The sequence below is a fragment of the Hypanus sabinus genome, chromosome 23, assembly GCF_030144855.1.
Source record: "Hypanus sabinus isolate sHypSab1 chromosome 23, sHypSab1.hap1, whole genome shotgun sequence".
Taxonomy (NCBI): domain Eukaryota; kingdom Metazoa; phylum Chordata; class Chondrichthyes; order Myliobatiformes; family Dasyatidae; genus Hypanus; species Hypanus sabinus.
In genome coordinates this window covers 59256877-59279835 of record NC_082728.1, presented here as the reverse complement: position 1 = coordinate 59279835, position 22959 = coordinate 59256877, and the positions used below count along the sequence as shown (strand labels likewise).

General features: G+C 47.7%; 2 protein-coding genes across 2 annotated transcripts in view; both read left to right on the top strand.

Annotated features, from left to right (window-relative positions):
• Positions 1–17135, top strand: part of unc13d (unc-13 homolog D (C. elegans)) — a 141121-nt gene extending 123986 nt beyond the window's left edge. The window contains exons 25-29 of the mRNA XM_059949030.1: positions 1847–1930; positions 3665–3785; positions 3873–3999; positions 13540–13745; positions 15218–17135. Coding sequence (XP_059805013.1) covers positions 1847–1930; positions 3665–3785; positions 3873–3999; positions 13540–13745; positions 15218–15321 — 642 coding nt within the window. The 3' untranslated portion in view covers positions 15322–17135. The remainder of the gene's footprint in view (positions 1–1846; positions 1931–3664; positions 3786–3872; positions 4000–13539; positions 13746–15217) is intronic.
• A 2907-nt stretch (positions 17136–20042) lies between these two features.
• Positions 20043–22838, top strand: LOC132380228 (histone H3.3A). Its single transcript, XM_059948943.1, has 4 exons — positions 20043–20176; positions 20456–20594; positions 20749–20902; positions 20990–22838. Exons 2-4 carry the CDS (start codon positions 20467–20469, stop codon positions 21116–21118), a joined length of 411 nt encoding a protein of 136 aa, XP_059804926.1. The 5' UTR covers positions 20043–20176; positions 20456–20466; the 3' UTR covers positions 21119–22838.
• The last annotated feature ends 121 nt before the right edge of the window (positions 22839–22959 follow it).

Sequence of the window (22959 nt, the reverse complement as noted above, 5' to 3'; positions counted from 1 at the left end):
GCACGCCGGTCACAGCTTCTGTGCTCTCCACGTGCTGGTCTTTCCCAGAGCACAGCAGCCAGTTGCAGCTTCCCAGTTCATTGGGTGAAACCACACGGGCTAACAATTGAACCTTTGGCAATTTGTTTTTGAGATCGAGGTAAGAGACACAGCACCAATGAAGTATCTCAACTTCCATCAGATCCGTTCCCACCGTCTCTCAGCCCCATGTCCGTGTACCCTGAGCCCATGTCAGTTGTGAATAAATCCACCAAACTCTTCATAGGTGTATCAGCCGTTCCCAAACCCCCACCCCACTGCCCCACCCCATCCCATCTCATTGTCCCTACCCCCACCACATTGCCCCTATCCCACTCCAACCCTCACCCCATCTTGTCCCTACCCCACCCCACTGCCCCTACGCCACCCCACACCTCACCCCCATCCCATTGTCCCTACCCGCATCCCACTGCCCCTACTCCACCCCACCCCTCACCCCCATCTCATTGTCCCTACCCCCACCACATTGCCCCTATCCCACTCCACCCCTCACCCCCATCTCATTGTCCCTACCCCAACCCACCCCTCACCCCCATCTCATTGTCCCTACCCCACCCCACCCCTCACCCCATCTCATTGTCCCTACCCCTCACCCCCATCTCATTGTCCCTACCCCAACCCACCCCTCACCCCATCTCATTGTCCCTACCCCACCCCACCCCTCACCCCCTCATTGTCCCTACCCCACCCCATTGCCCCTACCCCACTCCATTGCCCCTCACCCCACCCCACTGTCCCTACCCCACCCCACCCCTCACCCCCTCATTGCCCCTACCCTGGTAGACTGGAGCCAATTAATTCGGTGTTTCCTGGTTTCCAAAGAGCTCCATGACACTGGCCTCTCATTTCTTTTTTATTTATTAAACTTCCTATCACTTGACCCCCCCCCCCCCCATTTAGGTAAAGACTTGTTTGGATTAGACAGTAAGACCAAAACGAATAGAAGCCGAACTAAGCCATTCAACGCCTCAAATCTGTTCTTTATTCCATCATGGCTGATTTATTATTCCACTCAACCCCATTCTCCTGCCTTCTCCCCGTAATCTGTCCAAATCCTTTTGCAGCTTCTCTGCTTTCTCAACACTATCTGCCCTCCATTTAAACCGTGTCTTTGTATTGTCCACAAACTTGGCCATAAAGCTATCCAGTCCCAACACTGACCCCTGTGATGTACCACTAGTCACTTGCAGACAACCAGAAAAGCCTCTCTTTATTCCCACTCTTTGCCTCCTGCCATCAGCCAATCTTCTATCCGTCCTAGTATTGTTCCTGTAAAACTATGGCCTCTCAACTTGTTTAGCAGCCTCCTGTGTGGCACCTAGTTATTCTAGGATGCTAGTTATACAATTCACGGTTTAAATGAAGTCCAGCCCAGTAGGAGATCTCCCTCTTCCCCAGCTGTGCTGCCAGTGCCCACGAGTCAGAACCCATTTCTCCCACATTATTCTGGGAGATACGCATTGACTTTTCCTATTAGAGTCAGCTAAAAGTCCGAGAATTATTCAAATCTGGACAATACTCTGAACTGCTCATAGTTCCTCAAGAAAATTTGTAAGTCTGTCCTGTAATTCTTGAGGTAGAAAAGCTGTACCTTAAGTCTTTACTGAGTCCTGACGAAGGGTCTCGGCCCGAAACGTCGACAGTGCTTCTCCCTATAGATGCTGCCTGGTCCGCTGCGTTCCACCAGCATTTTGTGTGTGTTGCCTAACTCTACATGTTAGACGTGATCCCTGGTGTTTATCTGCCTGCTTACTTACTACTTTTGCAGAACTTTGCTTACTGCCATGTAACCTTTCTTTAATTTCAGGCTCTTGATGCTCATTTGACTCTGAACGCTGCAAGCAGTCACCAATTAATCCAGAAATATTGTGCAAAGAAGATTCAGGAGCAGGTCAGCAGTGTTATGTGTCTTCTAATCTGTGTGAAAGTACGTTGAGTATAGTAGGTCTATCATCTCCAGGTGAAGAGAAAGAGTTTGAAATATGCCAACAAATTAGTTATCAGAGGTATTGTTTACAAGTAGGGAACACATAAGCACCCTGTATAAGTTCCATCTGGGAAAAATCTTTACATTTATTTTTGCCATTAAAAATACTTAATTACCAGTGAACATAATTTGTGTGTATTCAGTAACTAATGTTTTGAGATGCATGAGAGGCAAGAGCGAAGAAAATTGAGTTACTGGGAATCAAAGTTTGGCAAAGGGGGGCTCTCATGAAGGTTGTAAGGATTCAAGGGTTGAAGTGAAGGGATTTAGAACTAGGAATTCCAGCAATGGGATCCAAGGGCAGACAGGCTGACTTCCAATGGGAAGATAGACTGGGAGGTCTGTACCAGAGATCCACTGAAAGGAATGGAGAATGTCAGGGAGTTTTCTTGGGTCAGAAGAGTCTATAAAGATAAGACGTGCCAGTTCACTGAGGGATTTAATAGCAAGGTACTCAGAACTAATGCGGCCTATTTCAGCAGACCTTTCCTTACCATATCATTCACTCCTTCCTCACCTCATCCACTAGTCTCCTCCTCTCATATCCTATAATCCCTCACCTCAACATCTGTTTCTTCACAAATACATCCAATTGTCTCTTCATCCACAGTTTCCAGTTAACTATTACAGCTGTCCCTGACTGCTACCCACACACATATTTGTGAGGAGAATGCATTTAGAAGCACTTTACCATGAAAACCTGCCCGGTCACACAGTGGAGTAAGGACCACTTTACCCTACAAATCCTGACTTTCAGCTCTTCCAGGACAACATGAACTGACTTCCCCCACACTAGCCTGCTTTGGGTAACAAGGCTGACTTGTTATCATGCTTCACTTGTAAAAATAAACCAATTTGTAGATGTGCATGAGAGAATGATCTCATACATTCACATTTAGAACCAATGGAATGCCATCCGGAGGGGTTGGAATCTCATTCAGAGCAGTTGGGGTAAGGGTTCAGAAAATGGAAAGGTCAGAAAGTGCAAAATTCAAGTGTCAGAGAAGTCTATCACACCACTGATCATGTAGGAATGTTTGCTCTGTATCCACTCTGTACTACATTTGAGGAAAGAACACAATGGGGCAGTATACCGGAAACTTTACTGTTTCCTGATCATTGATACTCTTCTCCCACAACTTGACAAGACCACACTGAAGAAGATTTATGACATCTAACCCTTGTTATAACCGACCTTGAAATGTTCAATGCAAAAGTGTAGATGAAGCTTTACTTTGTATTGCCCTGGAATGTTTGGATGAGTGTAGAGAGAACTTGGTGTACTACAGTGTGTTGAAGTTAGGTGTTTAATTTCCTCTAAATATCTTAATATTATCCAGCTGTACAGTTAAGCATGTAATCAGGCTGATGTTGCAGTATAGTGCTGAGGCTGTTGCAAATGAGACAACAAACCAGGCTGACACCTCAGGCAAGTCAGTGATAATCAAAGTGAAGTCAGTGTGCCCGACTCACACCAGCCAAATAGTTGTCTGATTAGCTGTCCGTGGAACCTGCTGTGATTGCCGAACCATTCACAACTGGAATATGAAATGTGTAACATAACTATAAAAACTTGTTTCTTTTAACATTCCTTACACTACCCATTTTCTTCTAACAGTTCTTCTCTTTGATTTTAAGGCTACTGAGGAATCGTCCAAATATGGTGCCATCACTGTAAAAGCATTTTATGACAATCAACTCCAAAAGCTGCATGTAGAAATCCTAAATGCAGTCAACCTCATTCCACTGGATTCAAATGGTAAGACGAAGATGGGTTTTGGGTTGAGGAGATCAGTCGCTCCTTTGGACTCTTTCCACTCATTCTCTCCATGATTCTCCTGTTCAGGTGCCAGTGATCCTTTTGTGGAGTTGACTTTGCAACCTAAGCATGTCTTCCCACTGGTTGAAGGCAAAACCACAAAATGCAAGTACAATGACCTCAATCCGCTGTTTGATGAGAGCTTTGAATTCAGGTACACTGTGAATACTGATGCCGTTTATGTTGTTGATACTTTGTAATCTGAATGTTCCCCCTTTCTCCTCCTCCTCAGACGATCCCTCAGGATCCAGAAACAACTTGGTTCCACTCTGTTTTAGTGGATCCTGAGGCAGACCCTTATAGAGGCCTATGGAGAGTTTCTGAGATAATTCCACAGGGTGACCAGCCCAGCCTTGGTGATGAAGCTCACTCCATGAAGACAGTGTTCCTCCTTGGGTTTGGGCAGACTTAAGTGGCTACTTTGCCCTGTTCATGATCTTAAATTATCACGTCTTTACACTGCGCACATTGGCTCAGTTTATTAATAAACTTATGTAACTTAATGCTGCCTCCCTGAACATCATTGTCGAACTGGAATATGGGATTCCTATCCAATTGTCTTAGTTTATAATTGTCACAGCCACAACACAAACCTTTGTAGGTCTCCATTGAACATATTATGCCAATTGTGCCACTCAGTCTGTCCCCCTCTCCATCTGACCACAGACTTTTTCTTCTTGTTTTCATTTCCTGCAACTTAAAACCTGTTCAAACTCGGCCAAAACATCAACTGTTTGTTCCTCTCTGTAGACGCTGCATGACCTGCTCAGCTCCTCCAGCATTCCATGGGTGTTGCTGTTTGGTAGCATTTCCCAGTCCTGCCGAAAAGTGATTAACCCGAAAGTTAGCTGTGCATTTCTCTCTTTAGAAGCTGCCTGCCCAGCTGAGTGTTTCCTGTTGTTAGGCTGATTGATCTGTGTATCTCTAGCTCCTCCCTCCACCTTTTCTTCAATAATGGAGTGACATCTATGTGAGTGATTCCCGAGTCATGGGAAGTCTATGGTTAAACAATGTGCAATGTTCCCATCCATTGCTCGTACAATCCTGGGATGAACCCCTCTTGCCCTGCTGATTTGTTACTGTCCTGTCCCATTGTATTTTTCATATTTGCACGAGTCAGACCCTACCTGAATTCTGCAATAAATTTCTTTGGAATGTCACATTTCATGTAAACATGATATTGAGTCAATCCCCATTCTCAAAGCGGTCCCATCAGCCGCGTTCCCCGACCTACCTCCACGGTCATCAGTTCTTTTGAATCCCCTACCACTCACCTGGAGCTATCAACCAGCACACCCTTTGGATGTGGGCAGAAATCTCCACAGTCACAGGGAGAATGATGCAGGCTCCACAATACTGAAAGTCAAGCCGGTGTGGGACGGGCCCCTCCGCACCCTTTCTATAAGCAAGCTCGCCTCCCTCCTGACTGTGGGCGTGGCCAAAAGGCATTTGACCTGAAATGTGTGTTTCTCTTACCACAGATGCTGTCTGACCTGGTAAGCATTTTCAGTGATTTCTGTTTTATTTCAAATTTACAGTATCTGCATTTTTTCAAATATCATTGTTTTCCAATTCTTTATTTTCATTCAAGATCTTAGTTATCAGTTGTCAAATACTGTACATAGCCTCTGAATTCTCTTTTCTCCAGTTTTTGAATTTGATGTCCCTTGGAATTGTAATTTCAATTTCTTTCTCTGTACCTTGTGCGCTGTTTTCTTACCTCTTGTTGTCCTTTCAATTGGTTTGTGGTTGACACTCTTTCTTGCTGCCTGATCAGCTAATACTATGAGCTTAATGTGAAAAGGACTAAGGAGCTGGTGGTGGACCTGAGGAGGGCTAAGGCACCAGTAACCCCTGTTTCCATCCAAGGGGTCAGTGTGGACATGGTGGAGGATTACAAATACCTGGGGATACAACCCTCTTCAAATTCCCCATGCCCTTGAACCTCCACAACTTCTCCCGTCTCTGATTCTGGCCCTAATTAATTTGATTCCCTGATTTCCAAAGCTCTGGAATTCCCCTTCTCATCCACTCTCCCTCTCCACACTCTTTCAAGACCCAGCCATCTGACCAAGTTTGTGGTTATCTGTCTATCAGATATCAAACCTTATTTGATAATATTCCTTGGGGTGCCATACTATCTTAGAGACATTATAATTGCTGCTGTGGGCTTCAGCCACCGCCAAGTGTTATTTTTTTGTTCTCAATCGCCATTCTACAGTGGGTTATTTAGCCTCAGATTATCATGGTGAAGCCTGGTCACTGACTTGCAGTCAGGGGGAGAAAGCCTGGCTGAATCCTTGTTTTCTGATCTAATTATAGAGAGGACACCATGACAGTCTTCCACATCCAGCAAGAACCAAACCTGACACCTTTCAGGCCCAAAAACAGGAAGAGTCAATGATGAGCTATCGTACATCTTGTATCACCACAAGAACATCAAAATTGCCCTGGTGGATTGAGTCTCAGCACCTGTTGATGATAGAACTATAGAACATAGAAAACCTACAGCACAATACAGGCCTTTCAGCCCACAAAGCCGTGCCAAACGTCCTTACCTGAGAAATGACCCAGGGTTACCCATAGCCCACTATTTTTCTGAGCTCCATGTACCTATCCAGGAGTCTCTTAAAACACCCTATCGTATCCGCCTCCACCACCATCGCTGGCAGCCCATTCCACGCACTCACCACGCTCTGAGTAAAAAAAACTTACCCTTGATATCTCCTCTGTACCTTCTTCAAAGCACCTTAAACCTGTGCCCTCTCGTGCTAGCCATTTCAGCCCTGGGAAAAAGCCTCCGATAATCCACACGATCAATACCTCTCATCATGAAGCCACATTGACCTCCCACATCATGAAGACCCTGGAGAGACTTGTTCTAGAGCAGCTCTGGCCTATGATTAGGCCACACTTATACCCCCTCCAGATCGCCTACCAGCCTCGACTAGGAGTTGAGGATGCCATCGTCTACCTGCCGAACCGTGTCTATGCCCACCTGGACAAGCCGGCGAGCACTGTGAGGGTCATGTTTTTTGACTTCTTCAGTGTGTTCAACACCACCCGCCCTCCTCTGCTGGGTGAGAAGCTGACAGTGATGCAGGTGGATGCTTCCCTGGTGTCATGGATTATTGATTACCTGACTGGCAGACCACAGTATATGCGCTTGCAACACTGTGTGTCAGACAGAGTGGTCAGCAGCACTGGGGCTCCACAGGGGACTGTCCTGTCTCCCTTTCTCTTCACCATCTACACCTCAGACTTCAACTACTGCACAGAGTCTTGCCATCTTCAGAAGTTTTCTGATGACTCTGCCATAGTTGGATGCATCAGCAAGGGAGATGAGGCTGAGTACAGGGCTACGGTGGGAAACTTTGTCACATGGTGTGAGCAGAATCATCTGCAGCTTAATGTGAAAAAGACTAAGGAGCTGGTGGTGGACCTGAGGAGGGCTAAGGCACCAGTGACCCCTGTTTCCATCCAAGGGGTCAGTGTGGACATGGTGGAGGATTACAAATACCTGGGGATACGAATTGACAATAAACTGGACTGGTCAAAGTACACTGAGGCTGTCTACAAGAAAGGTCAGAGCCGTCTCTATTTCCTGAGGAGACTGAGGTCCTTTAACATCTGCCGGACGTTGCTGAGGATGTTCTACGAGTCTGTGGTGGCCAGTGCTATCATGTTTGCTGTTGTGTGCTGGGGCAGCAGGCTGAGGGTAGCACACACCAATATATTTAACAAACTCATTCACAAGGCCAGTGATGTTGTGGGGGTGGAACAGGACTCTGTGACGGTGGTGTCTGAAAAGAGGATGCTGTCCAAGTTGCATGCCATCTTGGACAATGACTCCCATCCACTCCATAATGTACTGGTTAGGCACAGGAGTACATTCAGCCAGAGACTCATTCCACCAAGATGCAACACTGAGCGTCATAGGAAGTCATTCCTGCCTGTGGCCATCAAACTTTACAACTCCTCCCTCGGAGTGTCAGACACCCTGAGCCAATAGGCTGGTCCTGGACTTATTTCCACTTCGCATTATTTACTTATTATTATTTAATTATTTCTGGTTTTATATTGCTATATTTCTACTCGATTCTTGGTTGGTGCAACTGTAATGAAATCAAATTTCCCTCAGGATCAATAAAGTATGTCTGTCTGTCATCTTATACACCTCTATCAGGTCACCTCCGTTGCTCGAAAGAGAAAAGGCCGAGTTCACTCAACCTATTCCCAATCCAGGCAACACCTTGTAAATCTCCTCGGCATCCTTTCTATGGTTTCCACATCCTTCCTGTAGTGAGGTGACCAGAACTGAGCACAGTACTCCTGTCAGGAACGGGGTCGGATGGACCCAAACACAGGACGCAGACACTGAAGTACAAGGGGGAGGACAGGATGGGGATGCCATGACATTTAAAGGTAGAGCTGGGGTTCAGGTCGATAGAGTGTCAGGCAGGCAGAGCAGAGCGGGCTCCCGGAGTTCGAGTTCAGGTAGACAGGCTCCCGGGGTTCCGGCAGACAGGCAGGTCCCCGGGGTTCAGGCAGACAGGTCCCCGGGGTTCAGACTGACAGGTCCCCGGGGTTCAGGCAGACAGGTCCCCGGGGTTCAGGCAGACAGGTCCCCGGGGTTCAGACAGACAGGTCCCCGGGGTTCAGACAGACAGGTCCCCGGGGTTCAGACTGACAGGTCCCCGGGGTTCAGACTGACAGGTCCCCGGGGTTCAGGCAGACAGGTCCCCGGGGTTCAGGCAGACAGGTCCCCGGGGTTCAGACAGACAGGTCCCCGGGGTTCAGACTGACAGGTCCCCGGGGTTCAGACAGACAGTTCCCCGGGGTTCAGACTGACAGGTCCCCGGGGTTCAGACAGACAGGTCCCCGGGGTTCAGACAGACAGGCCCCGGGGTTCAGGCAGACAGGTCCCCGGGGTTCCGGCAGACAGGCAGGTCCCCGGGGTTCAGGCAGACAGGTCCCCGGGTTCAGGCAGACAGGTCCCCGGGTTCAGGCAGACAGACAGGTCCCCGGGTTCAGGCAGACAGACAGGTCCCCGGGGTTCAGACAGACAGACAGGTCCCCGGGGTTCAGACAGACAGACAGGTCCCCGGGGTTCAGGCAGGCAGACAGGTCCCCGGGGTTCAGGCAGGCAGGTCCCCGGGGTTCAGGCAGGAAGGTCCCCGGGATTCAGGCAGGCAGACAGGTCCCCGGGGTTCAGGCAGGCAGGTCCCCGGGGTTCAGGCAGACAGGTCCCCGGGTTCAGACAGACAGGCAGGTCCCCGGGGTTCAGACAGGCAGGTCCCCGGGGTTCAGACAGGCAGGTCCCCGGGGTTCAGGCAGACAGGTCCCCGGGGTTCAGGCAGGCAGGTCCCCGGGGTTCAGGCAGGCAGGTCCCCGGGGTTCAGGCAGGCAGGTCCCCGGGGTTCAGGCAGGCAGACAGGTCCCCGGGGTTCAGACAGACAGGTCCCCGGGGTTCAGACAGGCAGGTCCCCGGGGTTCAGACAGGCAGGTCCCCGGGGTTCAGACAGGCAGGTCCCCGGGGTTCAGACAGGCAGGTCCCCGGGTTCAGACAGACAGGCAGGTCCCCGGGGTTCAGACAGGCAGGTCCCCGGGGTTCAGGCAGACAGGTCCCCGGGGTTCAGGCAGACAGGTCCCCGGGGTTCAGGCAGACAGGTCCCCGGGGTTCAGGCAGGCAGACAGGTCCCCGGGGTTCAGACAGACAGGTTCCCGGGGTTCAGACAGGCAGGTCCCCGGGGTTCAGACAGGCAGGTCCCCGGGGTTCAGACAGGCAGGTCCCCGGGGTTCAGGCAGGCAGACAGGTCCCTGGGGTTCAGGCAGACAGGTCCCCGGGTTCAGGCAGACAGGTCCCCGGGTTCAGGCAGACAGGTCCCCGTGTTCAGGCAGACAGACAGGTCCCCGGGGTTCAGACAGACAGGTCCCCGGGGTTCAGACAGGCAGGTCCCCGGGTTCAGACAGGCAGGTCCCCGGGGTTCAGACAGACAGGTCCCCGGGGTTCAGACAGGCAGGTCCCCGGGGTTCAGACAGGCAGGTCCCCGGGTTCAGACAGGCAGGTCCCCGGGGTTCAGACAGACAGGTCCCCGGGGTTCAGACAGGCAGGTCCCCGGGGTTCAGACAGGCAGGTCCCGGGGTTCAGAGAGGCAGGTCCCCGGGGTTCAGGCAGGCAGGTCCCCGGGGTTCAGGCAGGCAGGTCCCCGGGGTTCAGACAGGCAGGTCCCCGGGGTTCAGGCAGACAGGTCCCCGGGTTCAGGCAGACAGACAGGTCCCCGGGGTTCAGACAGGCAGGTCCCCGGGGTTCAGACAGGCAGGTCCCCGGGGTTCAGGCAGGCAGGTCCCCGGGGTTCAGACAGACAGGTCTAGGTGGCTAGATAGGCTGGCGGAGAGCCCTCCCTGGGCGGGCCGCATATATCCCGGGTAGGTCCGCCTCCCAGGAGGAAACACCGGAGGCCTGGGCACGACGCGGACCCCTAGGCGGGTGCGGGGCACAATCCCAGGGTCCGGGCGGAAGAGGAGGACGGGGCAGAACCCTCACCGGGCCGCAGTTGGTCGGCCGGACCTGCCCGATGGAAGCAAGGGGTAGGAACGGGCAGGACCACTGTCGGGCAGCGGCAGGTCAGCCAGATCCAAACGATGGAGGCAAGTGATAGGAACGGGCAGAACGACCGCCGGGCAGTGGCAGGTCAGCCGGACCTACCCGACGGAGGCAAGGGGTAGGAATGGGCATAGGCCCAGGGTGACCAACACAACAGTCATGATAACAGGAAAATCGGGAAAGGCAGGCAGACAGCGCGACTGCGCTAACAGAACAAATGAGCGGAGAAGCGGGACCAGCGCATGGGAAGGAAGGTGGGGGAGAGGACCAACCTGGCAGTACTGGTACAGGGCAGAGAAGCATGATGAGGAGTGGATCTGAGCCTGGGCAGGGTAACAGAATGCAGAGAAGAGTTCGGAGCCGGTGGAGAACAGGAAACAGAACAAAACGACCACCCGCCTGGTCCCAGTACCAAGGCCCCTTATAAACACCTGCAGCTCAATGAGTCACAGGTGTGTCTCCTTGAGCCAGGAGGGTCCTAACTAGTTCACGGGTGACGGGAGGGACAACTACAGGACCCGGAGTCCGGAACCCTCGGACCGGATTGAGACCCGGAACGCGGATTCCGGACCGGACCGGACCCTGACAACTCCAAGTGGGATCTGACCAACATTACCTCTCAGCTCCAAAACTCAATCCCATGATTGATGAAGGCTGATGCACAATACGCCTTCTTAACCACAGAGCCAACTTGCGCAGCAGCCTTTAGTGTCCTGTGGACTTGGACTCCAAGATCCCTCTGATCCTCCACACTGCCAAGAGTCTTGCCATTAATACTATATTCTGCCATCATATTTGACTGAGCAAAATGAACCACCTCACACTTGTCTGGGTTGAACTCCATCTGCTTCTTCTCAGCCCAGTTTTGCATCCTATCAATGACCCTCTGACAGCCCTCCACATTATCCACTACACCCCCAACCTTCGTGTCATCAGCAAATTTACTGACCCATCCCTCCACTTCTTCATCCAGGTCATTTGAGTAGAGGTCCCAGAACAGATCCCTGAGGCACTCCACTGGTCGCCGACCTCCATGCAGAATATGACCCGTCTAGAATCACTCTTTGCCTTCTGTGGGCAAGCCAGTTCTGGATCCATAAATCAATGTTCCTTTGGATCTCATGCCTCCTTACTTTCTCAATAAGCCTTGCATGGGGTACCTTGTCAAATGCCTTGCTGAAATCCATATACACTACATCTACTGCTCTTCCTTCATCAATGTCTTCATTTAGTCACATCCTCAAAAAATTCACTCAGGGTCGTAAGGCATGACCTGTGTTTGACAAAGCCATGCTGACTATTTCTAATCATATTATGCCTCTCCAAATGTTCATAAATCCTACCTCTCGGGATCTTCTCCATCAAATTACCAGCCATTGAAGTAAGACTCACTGATCTATAATTTCCTGGGCTATCTCTACTCCCTTTCTTGAATAAAGGAACAACATCTGCAACCCTCCAATCCTCTGGAACCTTCTCAGTCCCCATTGATGATGCAAAGATCATCGCCAATGGCTCAGCAATCTCCTCCCTCGCCTCCCACAGTACCCTGGGGTACATCTCCTCAGGTCTTGGTGACTTATCCAACTTGACGCTTTCCAAAAACACCTGCACATCCTCTTTCTTAATATCTACATGCTCAAGATTTTCAGTCCACTGTAAGTCATCCCTGCAATCGCCAAGATCCTTTTCCATAGTGAATACTGATGCAAAGTACTCATTAAGCACCTCTGCTATTTCCTCCGGTTCCATACACACTTTTCCACTGTCACACTTGATTGGTCCTATTCTTTCACATCTTATCCTCTTGTTCTTCACATACTTGTAGAATGCCTTGAGGTCTTCCTTAATCCTGTCCAGCAAGACCTTCTCATGGCCCCTTCTGGCTCTCCTAATTTCCTTCTTGAGATCCTTCCTGGTAGCCTTATAATCTCCTAGATCTCCAACATTACCTAGCTCTCTGAACCTTTCGTAAGTTTTTCTTGACTAGATTTACAACAGCCTTTGTAAACCATGGTTGCTGTACCCTACCATCCTTTTCATCTCATTGGAACGTACTTATGCAGAACTCCACGCAAATATCCCCTGAATATTTGCCACATTTCTTCCATACATTTCCCTGAGAATATCTGTTTCCAACTTATGCTTCCAAGTTACTGCCTGATAGCCTCGTATATCCCCTTACTCCAGTTAAACACTTTACTAACTTGTCTGTTCCTATCTCTCTCCAATGTTATGGTAAAGGAGAGAGAGAGTTGGGATCACCATCTCCAAAATGCTCTCCCACTGGGAGATCTGACACCTGACCAGGTTCATTTCCCAATACCAGATCAAGTACAGCCTCTCCTCTTGTAGGCTTATCTACATATTGTGTCAAGAAACCTTCCAAAACACACCTAACAAACTCCACCCCATCTAAACCCCTTGCTCTTAGGACATGCCAATCGATATTTGGGAAATTAAAATCTCCCACCATGACAACCCTGTTATTATTACACCTTTTCAGAATCAGTCTCCCTATCTGTTCCTTGATGTCCCTGGTATTATTGGGTGGTCTATAAAAGACACCCAGTAAAATTATTGACCCCTTCCTGTTCCTAACTTCCACCCACAGAGACACCATAGACAATCCCTCCATGACTTGCTCCTTTTCTGCAGCCGTGACACTATCTCTGATCAACAGTGCCACTCCTCCACCTCTTTTGCCTCCCTCCCTGTCCTTTCTGAAACATCTAAAGCCTGGAACCTGAAGTAACCATTCCTGTACCTGAGCCATCCAAGTCTCTGTAATGGCCACCACATCTTAGCTCCAAGTCCTGATAACGGGTGATGGGAAGCTGGAGTTTGTTGGCAGGGTGGGTCAGATTGCTGCTGGTGTGGTGGCAGAGATTGTTACATACCTAACCATGAGTTCATGCAGTTGCACATTGTACTGTAAGTTCTTGGGCTGAAACTAGGTATTTGCAGAATTATAGATTTGCAAAGTTTGCAAGAAAGGAGTATGAATGTGAGAAATGTATAAGAATTTTCCCCGCTTCGTGCAGGCAGGAGAGTGGTAATTGATGTGGTGGTGTACTTTCTGTGCAGCGATATTACTCCAGAGCAGTGTCGGACTGAGGGAGCCTGCCTGCTGCTCACTGTCTTCGACCATGACACCTTGCTCAGTGATGACCTGGAAGGCGAAGCGTACTTGCCCCTGCAGGACGTCCCAGGACTGGACAGCACAGATGGGACCCTCACCATCAGCAAGGTTCCTCAGACCCGACTGACTCTTGGCCATCCAAAACGAAAAGGTGAGAATAATGTTACAAGAGATTCTGCAGGTGCTGGAAACCTAGGTCAACACACACAGGAATTCAGCAGGTCCAGCAGTATGTAGGGACTAAACTAAAATTCAGAACCAAAAGGGTTGGTATCCTGAATGTGTGGCTCCAAGACTGATACGTCAGAAGTAGGTTTGAATCCGTGGAACATTGGCACCTATATTGAGAAAGGAGGGAGCTGTTCCGATGGGACAGGCTCCACCTGGACCAAGCTGGTGAATCACATAACTAGGACTGAGGACAGGTCTTTAAATTGAATCATAGTGTTGTGGGTTCATCAACTTGGAAAAGTGAGGAGGAGGTGAAAAGAGAGAGCAACAGAGATTACTGAAGTCCCCGGAACAAAAAAAAGACAAAATTTAGAAAGATATAGGAATTTAACTTCTGCTAACATGCAGACAAAATTAAGAAGGGTGACAAATACAGGACTGAAGGTGTTATATTTGAATGCTTGCAGTATACGAAATGGGGTAGATGATTTTGTTGGGCAGATAGAAACTGGGCAAGTATGATGTAGGGGGCATCACTGAGTCATGGATGAAAGAATACCATAGATGGGAGCTTAACATCCAAGAATATACATGCATCAAAAGGACAGGCAGGTAGGCAGAGGGTGTGGTGTGGCTCTGTCGGTAAAAGAAATCAAATTAAATCATTAGAAGTGACATTGGATCAGAAGATGTAGAATTTTTGTTGGGTAGAGTTGAGAAACTGCGAGGATAAAAAGACCCTGATTGGTGTTATATATAGGCCTCTGAACGGCAGCCAGAATGTGTGGTACAAATTCCAATGGGAGATAGAAAAGGTTTCTCAAATGGCAGTGATCCTATGGTCATGGGGTATTTCAAAGCGCAGATGAATCAGGCTGGAGATGGATCCCAAGAGAAGGAATTTGTACAATACATACGAGATAGCCTTTCAGAGCAGCTCGTGATCGAGCCCACAAGGGAAAAGGCAATGAAACAGGTGGTAATGAGAATCTAAGACCAGAGGGTACAGCCTCAGAATAGAACGATGCCCCTTTAGAACAGAGGACTTTCTAAGGTTGTGAACCTGTGGAATTCATTGGAAGCCAAGTCGTTGGGGATACTTAAACTGAAGTTGATAGACTCTTAATTAGTAAGGGCATCAAAGGTTACGAGGAGAAGGGAGGAGAATCGATGGAGGGGGTAATAAATCAGTCACAGTGGAATCAACGCTGCATCTAATGTTCCCAAGGATTCAGGTTCAAGTTTAATTGTCATTCAACCATACACATGAATTCAGCCAAACGGGGTTGAGACCTGATTTAAGCGAAGGGAACTGTGTCCCAGAAACATCTGTATGTATGGGTGGGAGGGGGCAAATCCTCGGAGAGGGAAAACTATCAACAGAAATCATTATTAAATTTAACTATTTCTTACCTAAGCAAGATTTATCACTGGCTTACAATTTCTCAACAGAAGACAATATACTGAAGCTACTTGAGGCAAGGAAAGGGGACCGAGATGCTCAGGCCTTCATTAAGATGAGAAAACAACGAGAACGGAAGTCGAAGGAGATGTAAAGGTTGAGGGAATCTACAAGAGGGGTTTCAGGCACCTGGTATTTCACTGACAGCTGGTGAGCACCTCAGCCACACAGCGTGCTACAAGGAAAGCTGCAAGCTGTCTATTGGTGTGTAGTGGCTGGGAGCTATTCCTCCACGCTGGGCATGGGTTTCTGGTACAGACATTGTTTGGGATTGCCTACCCTCGGGTTATAGTGACTCTTCAAAATGCTCACCCTCCTCTGCCTTAGTCTCTCCATTGAACTTGGCAACCCTGCTTCTGCAGACTCAATATTTCAGTTAATTTTCAGGAGATTCTACACAGGGCTTCATTGAATCCCATGCTAGCTTTGAAAATGTTCTTTGTGTTCTGATGTTTATAACTCTACCCCGCTGAAACTTAGTTATACAGCAATAGAGATTAAATCAGATTTTTTGTGAGTTAATATTTTATTTAATATAAATAAAGCTTTGTGTTGAGGTTCAATTTAATTTTGCTGCAACTACTTGCATGATTTTTGTATATGGCCCAGGATGGTATCAAGTCTGCCCCTCTCTTCAGAGGAGAAGGAGCTCCATTCTGTCGGTGATGCCAATGTCAATGCAAAGTGCCACAAGTGCCAATAGAATAGTTGAATTGGCTTGGAGTTGTCCCAGTGTCGTGGCCAATACTTATCTGAAATAAACATATGAAAACAGATCACTGTCTGTCATTTTTGTTGTTAACTGAGCCTTATAGCCAGGCACCACTGCTTTATCAGAGCTCACCTGTACTGGAATCTAGCTGTGCGTGAAAAACAGACCCTCTGCTTTATCAGAGCTCACCTGTACTGGAATCTAGCTGTGCGTGAAAAACAGACCCTCTGCTTTATCAGAGCTCACCTGTACTGGAATCTAGCTGTGCGTGAAAAACAGACCCTCTGCTTTATCAGAGCTTACCTGTACTGGAATCTAGCAATAATGAACAATAATGAAAAACAAACCCTTGGCTGCTCTGTAAATTTTTCCCCTCACATTAAACCTTAGGATAAAGGTTTAAAATCTTAAATCTTGGGGAAAAAAACTGTGACTGTCTACCCCTATCTATGTCCCTCAAATTTTATAAGCATAGAGTTCATCCCTCATCCTTTAAGTCGCAATCTCAATGACTCTCCATACGGTCTTAGACCACCTGGACAACACAAACACCTATGTCAGGATGCTGTTCATCGACTATAGCTCAGCATTTAACGCTATCATTTCCACCAACCTGATCGATAAGCCACAGAACCTGGGCCTCTGTACCTCCATCTGCAATTGGATCCTTGACTTCCTAACTGGAAGACTACAATCTGTGCAGATCGGTGATAACATATCCTCCTTGCTGACGATCAACACTGGTGCACCTCAGGGGTGTGTGCTTAGCCCACTGCTCTACTCTCTATATACCCATGACTAGGTATAGGTCAAACACCATCTTTAAATTTGCTGACGATACAACCATTATTGGTAGAATCTTGTTTGACAATGAGAGGGCGATCAGGAGTGAGATATGCCAACTAGTGGAATGGTGCCACAGCAACAACCCGGCACTCATCGTCAGTAAGATGAAAGAGCTGATTGTCGACTTCAGGAAGGGTAAGACAAAAGAACACATACCAATCCTCATTGAAGGGTCAGAACCGGAGAGAGTGAGCTGTTTCAAGTTCCTGGGTGTCAAGATCTCTGAGGATCTAACCTGGTCCTAACATATTGATGCAGCTACAAAGAAGGCAAGACAGCGACAAAACTTCATTAGGAGTTTGAAGAGATTTGGTATGTAAACAAAAACACTCAAAAACTTTTATAGCTCTACCATGGAGAGCATTCTGACAGGCTACATCACTGTCTCAGATGGGGGGGGGGGGGCGGCTACTGCACAGGACCAAAAGAAGCTGCAAAGGGTTGTAAATCTAGTCAGCTCCATCTTGGGTACTAGCCTGCAAAGTACACAAGACATCTTCAAGGAGCGGTGTCTCAGAAAGGCAGCGTCCATTATTAAAGACCTCCAGTACCCAGGGCATGTCCTTTTCTCACTGTTACCATCAGGTAGGAGGTACAGAAGCCTGAAGGCACACACTCAGTGATTCAGGAACAGCTAGATGGAATTGCCATCCGATTCCTAAATGGACAGTGAACCCATGAACACTGCCTCACTTTAAAAATATATATTATTTCTGGTTTTGCACGATTTTCAATCTATTGAAAATAGATTAATTTACTTATTTGATCTATTAATTGATTTATTTATTTTTACTTTTTTCTCTCTCTGCTAGATTATGTATTGATTGAACTGCTGCTGCTAAGTTAACAAATTTCACAACACATGCCGGTGATAATAAACCTGATTCTGATTCACTCCAGGGAGAACAGTGGCAGCCTGTCCAATCTCCTTATAACTCAAGCCCTCCAGACCGGGCAGGTTTCTGTTCTGGTCAATCTCCTCTGCACTGCACCCTGTCTACCTTAGTGACCAGAACTGCACACAAGTGCACACTTGTACAACTGTAACATTTTGTCCCAACTCCTGTGCTCAATGCATGAGTCAAGCAAATCAGATGCTTTCTTCACCTATGATGTCACTTTTTGGAAGTTGTGTACTTGTAGCCCAAGATCTTCATGTGCAATAACACTCCCCAGAGGCCTGCCATTACAGTGGGCATTCTGTCCTACTTTAACTTATCAAAATACATCACATGAGACTTGCCATTCACTCCTTGCTAACTTTCCCAGTTGATCCGGATCCTGTTGTAACCTTAGATCAGAGGTTCCCTACCTGGGGTCCACAGACCCCTTGCTTACTGGTATTGGATGGGAACCCCTGCCTTAGACAAACCTCTTCACTGTCCACTCTATGAACAATTTTTGCTGTTGTCTGCATACTTATTATTCATACCATATGCATCTCTTAAAAGTCATTAATATATTTGGTGAATAAGGACCGATCCCCTCAGCACACAATTCTGACAAACCACCTTCTACCACCAAGCCAGTTTTGTCTTTCCCACCCTGGATCAATGTGTTCTAACTCCTGGACATATCCACCCTGATAAAAGCCTTGCTAATGTTCATGTAGACAATGTACACCATACTGCCCTGATCACCCCCTCAAAAAACTCAGTCATATACTCTGTATGTGATGTAATCTCCCACAAGGATGTGAAAAGACTATTGCATGGGATTATTTAAATTGATGGCATTCAGCTCCTATGGATCCTAGCCCCCCACAATGGATGTGGGGGTGAGGTGTCTGGTAAACGCAGTCTCAAGAATATCCTTCTCTTTGCTGGTGCCAACTGTGTCCCAGAGTACAGTTGCGGAATTTTCAGCAATGTTTGGTATCTAAGCTACACAAGTTTCCCTTTCACTCCACTTCACTTACTCTGGTTAGAAAAACATCATAAACACAAGAGATTCTGCAGATGCTGGAAATCCAGAGGAACTCACATGAAATGTTGTAGGAAATCAGCAGGTCAGGCTGCATGAATGGAAATGACTGAAGAACGAGTTGACATTTCAGACCTGAAATGTCGACTCCTTATAGAGGAATAAAGAATACTGTAGATGCTACCTGAACAGCTTTTTGTATGATTAGAGAAACATCCTCGGATTACAGCACTGCCCAAAGCTTGAAGCTGGGTGACATGGAGTGACATTTTGTATCTTGGTCGGGGGAACCTCAATGGCTGTGAGTCTTCGGGACGCAGCGGTGCAGATGTTGGGAGAGTGGATTACACTGCCTGAGGCGTTGGTGGAAACCATCACTAGTGAAGATTTGTAGAGAAGGGGCAGGGGAATGGAAAGAGGTGAGCCGAATTTTCAAACAATCAAAATATCTGAATGAGTTAACCCCATATGGCCCATATTCCTCTCTGCCTTTTCTATCCATTTACCAGTCCAAATGCCTTTTAAACATGTAACTGTAGTACACTCTCTGTATGACAAAGTTGCTACTCAAGATCCTTTAAAATTTTTCCTGTCTCACCTTAAGTAGTTTTAGATTCCCCTAGCCCAGGAAGACTGTGACCATCTCTTTAGGATTATACTGTATGTAACTATAACACCATTCTCAAGCTCCTGTATCTCAGGGCAAACAATCCCAAGTCCCTCCTCCCTCTCTAACCAGAGATGTATGGAGGTTCTTTGTGGTCGTGCCTGGTAGGTATTAATTTCAGCCACACTGCCCTTAAAGTTTGATGAGACAGTGAAAGAGGCAACTTCGGTGAAAGTCATTCTGTGCGGTGCAAGACTTGTCTGTGGCGAGAATGCACTTGTGAAATCTTGCCTCGACTGCACAAGTAGAATGGATGGGAATAAGGTCCTGATTGTTGACGGGAATTCAGTGGGCTGAACGACCTGTTTAACAAGTGGGGTCATACTTGTTGGATTGAGGATTATACAAAGTAGGTACTGGATATTTCGGAAGAAAGAGTACTTAGCATATTAAGTACCAGTGACAACTTCTTGTTTCTTTGTATTGTGTGTTGCACCCTTCATCAATCACTCATGGGAGGCCGGGAAGCCGTAATCTGTTGCTTTTCGACCCCTTTTCTTTCTAACAGCGGGACCTTCGTGCCAGCCGGAGGATCGAAATGCGCCTTAAAATGAGCCAATCAGAACGCGGTATTTTGCTTCTAGATAATTGGTTCTTTTTTGTACAATGGACCTATGGCGATGCGATTTTAAAGGCCAATCAAAAGCAGAACTTGTATCCAATCAGAGCAGGCTTTGTCCCTGGGGAAGCGGTGTGGGCGAGGATGACGTAAGCTCGCTGACACGTCAGAGGTATAAAAGGCAGCGCCGGCGGCGGCCGCCGGAGTCTGGTGAGAAACGCGCTGAGGAGTTCCGTTTGAAGGTAATGGCGGAGTGTGGGGGTGGGGAGGTGCAAGTGCTTCGTCCGGGGCCGTGCTATTCCGGCCGGTCGTGCTTTCTGGGGTCCGCGGTCGATCGGGGATTCGCTCGTGTCCCGGCGGCCGGGGCCCCAACACGGCGAGGTGCCCGCGGGATCTCTCCGCAGGCCGGGTGGCTCGGCACAAAATGGCGGGCGCGCAGCTTTGTTCGGGGCAAAGGTGGAGGCGGGCTTCGCCTCTCTGCCTGGTCTGTTAGCGCTAATCGCACCTCCCTTCGCCCACAGCTTGAGGCAGGATGGCTCGAACAAAGCAGACAGCCCGTAAGTCCACAGGAGGGAAGGCGCCCAGGAAGCAGCTGGCCACCAAGGCGGCGAGGAAGAGCGCCCCGTCTACTGGCGGAGTGAAGAAGCCCCATCGCTACAGGTAACGGGCCCACATGGGACTCTCAGGCCCCTGGGGCCGAGGACATGCGGCGCTTGTGCCGGTCCCGGTTCACTGGCTTCGCTGTGTGGGAAATGTAGTTTTGAATTCGATGACATTTCTAAGGTGCGGTAACTGAACTGTTTGCGCTTCCCAGGCCTGGCACCGTTGCTTTGAGGGAAATCCGGCGTTATCAAAAGTCCACGGAGTTGCTGATTCGCAAGCTGCCGTTCCAGCGTCTGGTGCGTGAGATCGCTCAAGATTTCAAAACCGATCTGAGGTTTCAGAGCGCTGCCATCGGCGCACTACAGGTACAGTCACCCACTGCCCGTCCACAGCTCTTAACATCAAAAGGCTTTTCTCCAACTTCTGTTGACATGCAACTTTCTCTTCCGCAGGAGGCAAGTGAGGCATACTTGGTTGGTCTGTTTGAAGATACAAATCTGTGTGCCATTCATGCCAAGCGAGTAACCATCATGCCAAAGGATATTCAGTTGGCTCGTAGGATACGTGGAGAAAGAGCTTAAACTCACTCTTATCAAAATGGACTGTGGGACCTTTTTTAATATTGCAGGATTAATACAAATACGATGAGATTGTCAGGATACGAACTTTTAAGGAGTGATATGTGCAAATGGAATATGTGGTATTTGCTGTTTTTATTCAATTTTCTAAAGTTTAATAGGGTGGGAGGGTAATTAAACTGGTTTGGGAGCCCTTGCTGTTATTTCGGAAAAAAATAAACCTGAACTATCTGAATTGGAACAGATCAGTGTCACTTGTCATTTGCATGAGGTGCAAGTGGGTAAATTCCCATTGCTCTTCAAGCACTTGAATTAAGTTTTTATTTTATATTATACTTGGGTTTTCTATTAGTCTATTTCCTAGAGCATTTTTGTATTAGTCAACAGAAGGGAATGTACTGGGAAAACTGCTTCCTAAATTCATTCCATTGGTAACTCAGGAGGGATTGTGGTCCTACACCAAGTAAATTACATTGATATTTTGTACATCAAGCTGGAATGTACAGCTTGGCAGCTACGTACCTATTTATGCATTGTTTTTCATGTTCTGTTTTTGGGAGGGGGAGTTATTAAATCATCTTTTATTAAATTGTTTATGGAATCGCATGTGTTGCTATTTGTTCTGGTGTAAGCAAGTGGTTTTATGTTGGGCAAATGTAGATGAGGGCTAGTTTGAATTCTTGAGTAGGTAGCCTGTGAATTAACAATGTTTAGGCGAATGCCATTCTGCAGACTTTATTGGAAGCAGTGGAGTGACCATGGGCTATACTTGGCAAATTCACATTTGGAAATAGTTGCACAAATTGTTCTCCCCATGTGTTTCAGTTCTATACTTGGATCTCTTGCAAATTAGGATGGTATCAATAGGATGTAATCACTGCTGACATTGCTCCTTGGTGCAGTAGAGTGAGCAGTTATCAGTTCATTGGAGATGCTTTGTGGAATCTTTCCAAGTCTAAAACTACAAAGGTAATTGCAGCCCTCTACCACTGCTCCCAATGCTTTCAAGTGTCTTAAGGGTCTTGATGTAAAGGGAGTAGAGTAATATTGCTACTATTAGATATTAATTTGGATTGGCCACATTGAAGATTGGGTGAACTTGCACCTCCAAACTTGCATAGACGTGTCTGCTACAGATAAGACCAAAGAGGAGATGATTCAGGTTGTATCAGATCCTAACCGTGCGATGCCAGTCCAGATCAATCCCTACTTTAGATTATTGACGGCTACTCGGATCAGGAGGAAGCCTGGAGGACACTTGTTGCCCTAGGTCATGCCATGGACCAATACCATTAAGCAAGGGGTTTGGGGACCTCTGCCCTAGTGGAACTGACACAGCAGTTTCCTGTTGTGTGTATTCAGTGATGTTGCCTATTTCTTCAAAGCTCTGTGTCTTTGCTTTCAAAGCAAAGGTCCAGTTTTGTCCTTTTTTCAGTAGGGACATGCAATAGGTTAGTTACTGCACACATAGTGCTTGGTTGGGTGCTAGGGGCTAGTAGTGTTGCTAGGCCTCCTGAAGGCTTGGAGTGGCTTCATGGACAAGGATTTCATCTGACATTGGAGCCCTTGTGACAAAAGATCATGTGCTGTACCACAGTACAGAAGTTGGTAAATTGTAAATATTGCATTAAAGTACATGAACTAAATTTCTTGTAATACTACTGTAATTGTTACAGAATGTACTGTATTTTCAAATGCAATAAATGCAGTAATATGCAAACTACATTTGGGTAGGCTGTTTCATGCTGGATCTCCAGTGCAGACCGAGCCTGAGTCGGGTGTACTTTTGGTAACAGTAAAGTTGAACCACGTGTAGATCTCCATTACTAATTGCCTAAGTATGG

Coding starts and splice junctions, on each gene's coding strand:
- LOC132380228 (XM_059948943.1), top strand. CDS start 20,467: ATGGCTCGAACAAAGCAGACAGCCCGTAAGTCCACAGGAGGGAAGGCG. Junction 20,595..20,748: donor AAGAAGCCCCATCGCTACAG/GTAACGGGCCCA, acceptor TGCGCTTCCCAG/GCCTGGCACCGTTGCTTTGA. Junction 20,903..20,989: donor CTGCCATCGGCGCACTACAG/GTACAGTCACCC, acceptor TCTCTTCCGCAG/GAGGCAAGTGAGGCATACTT.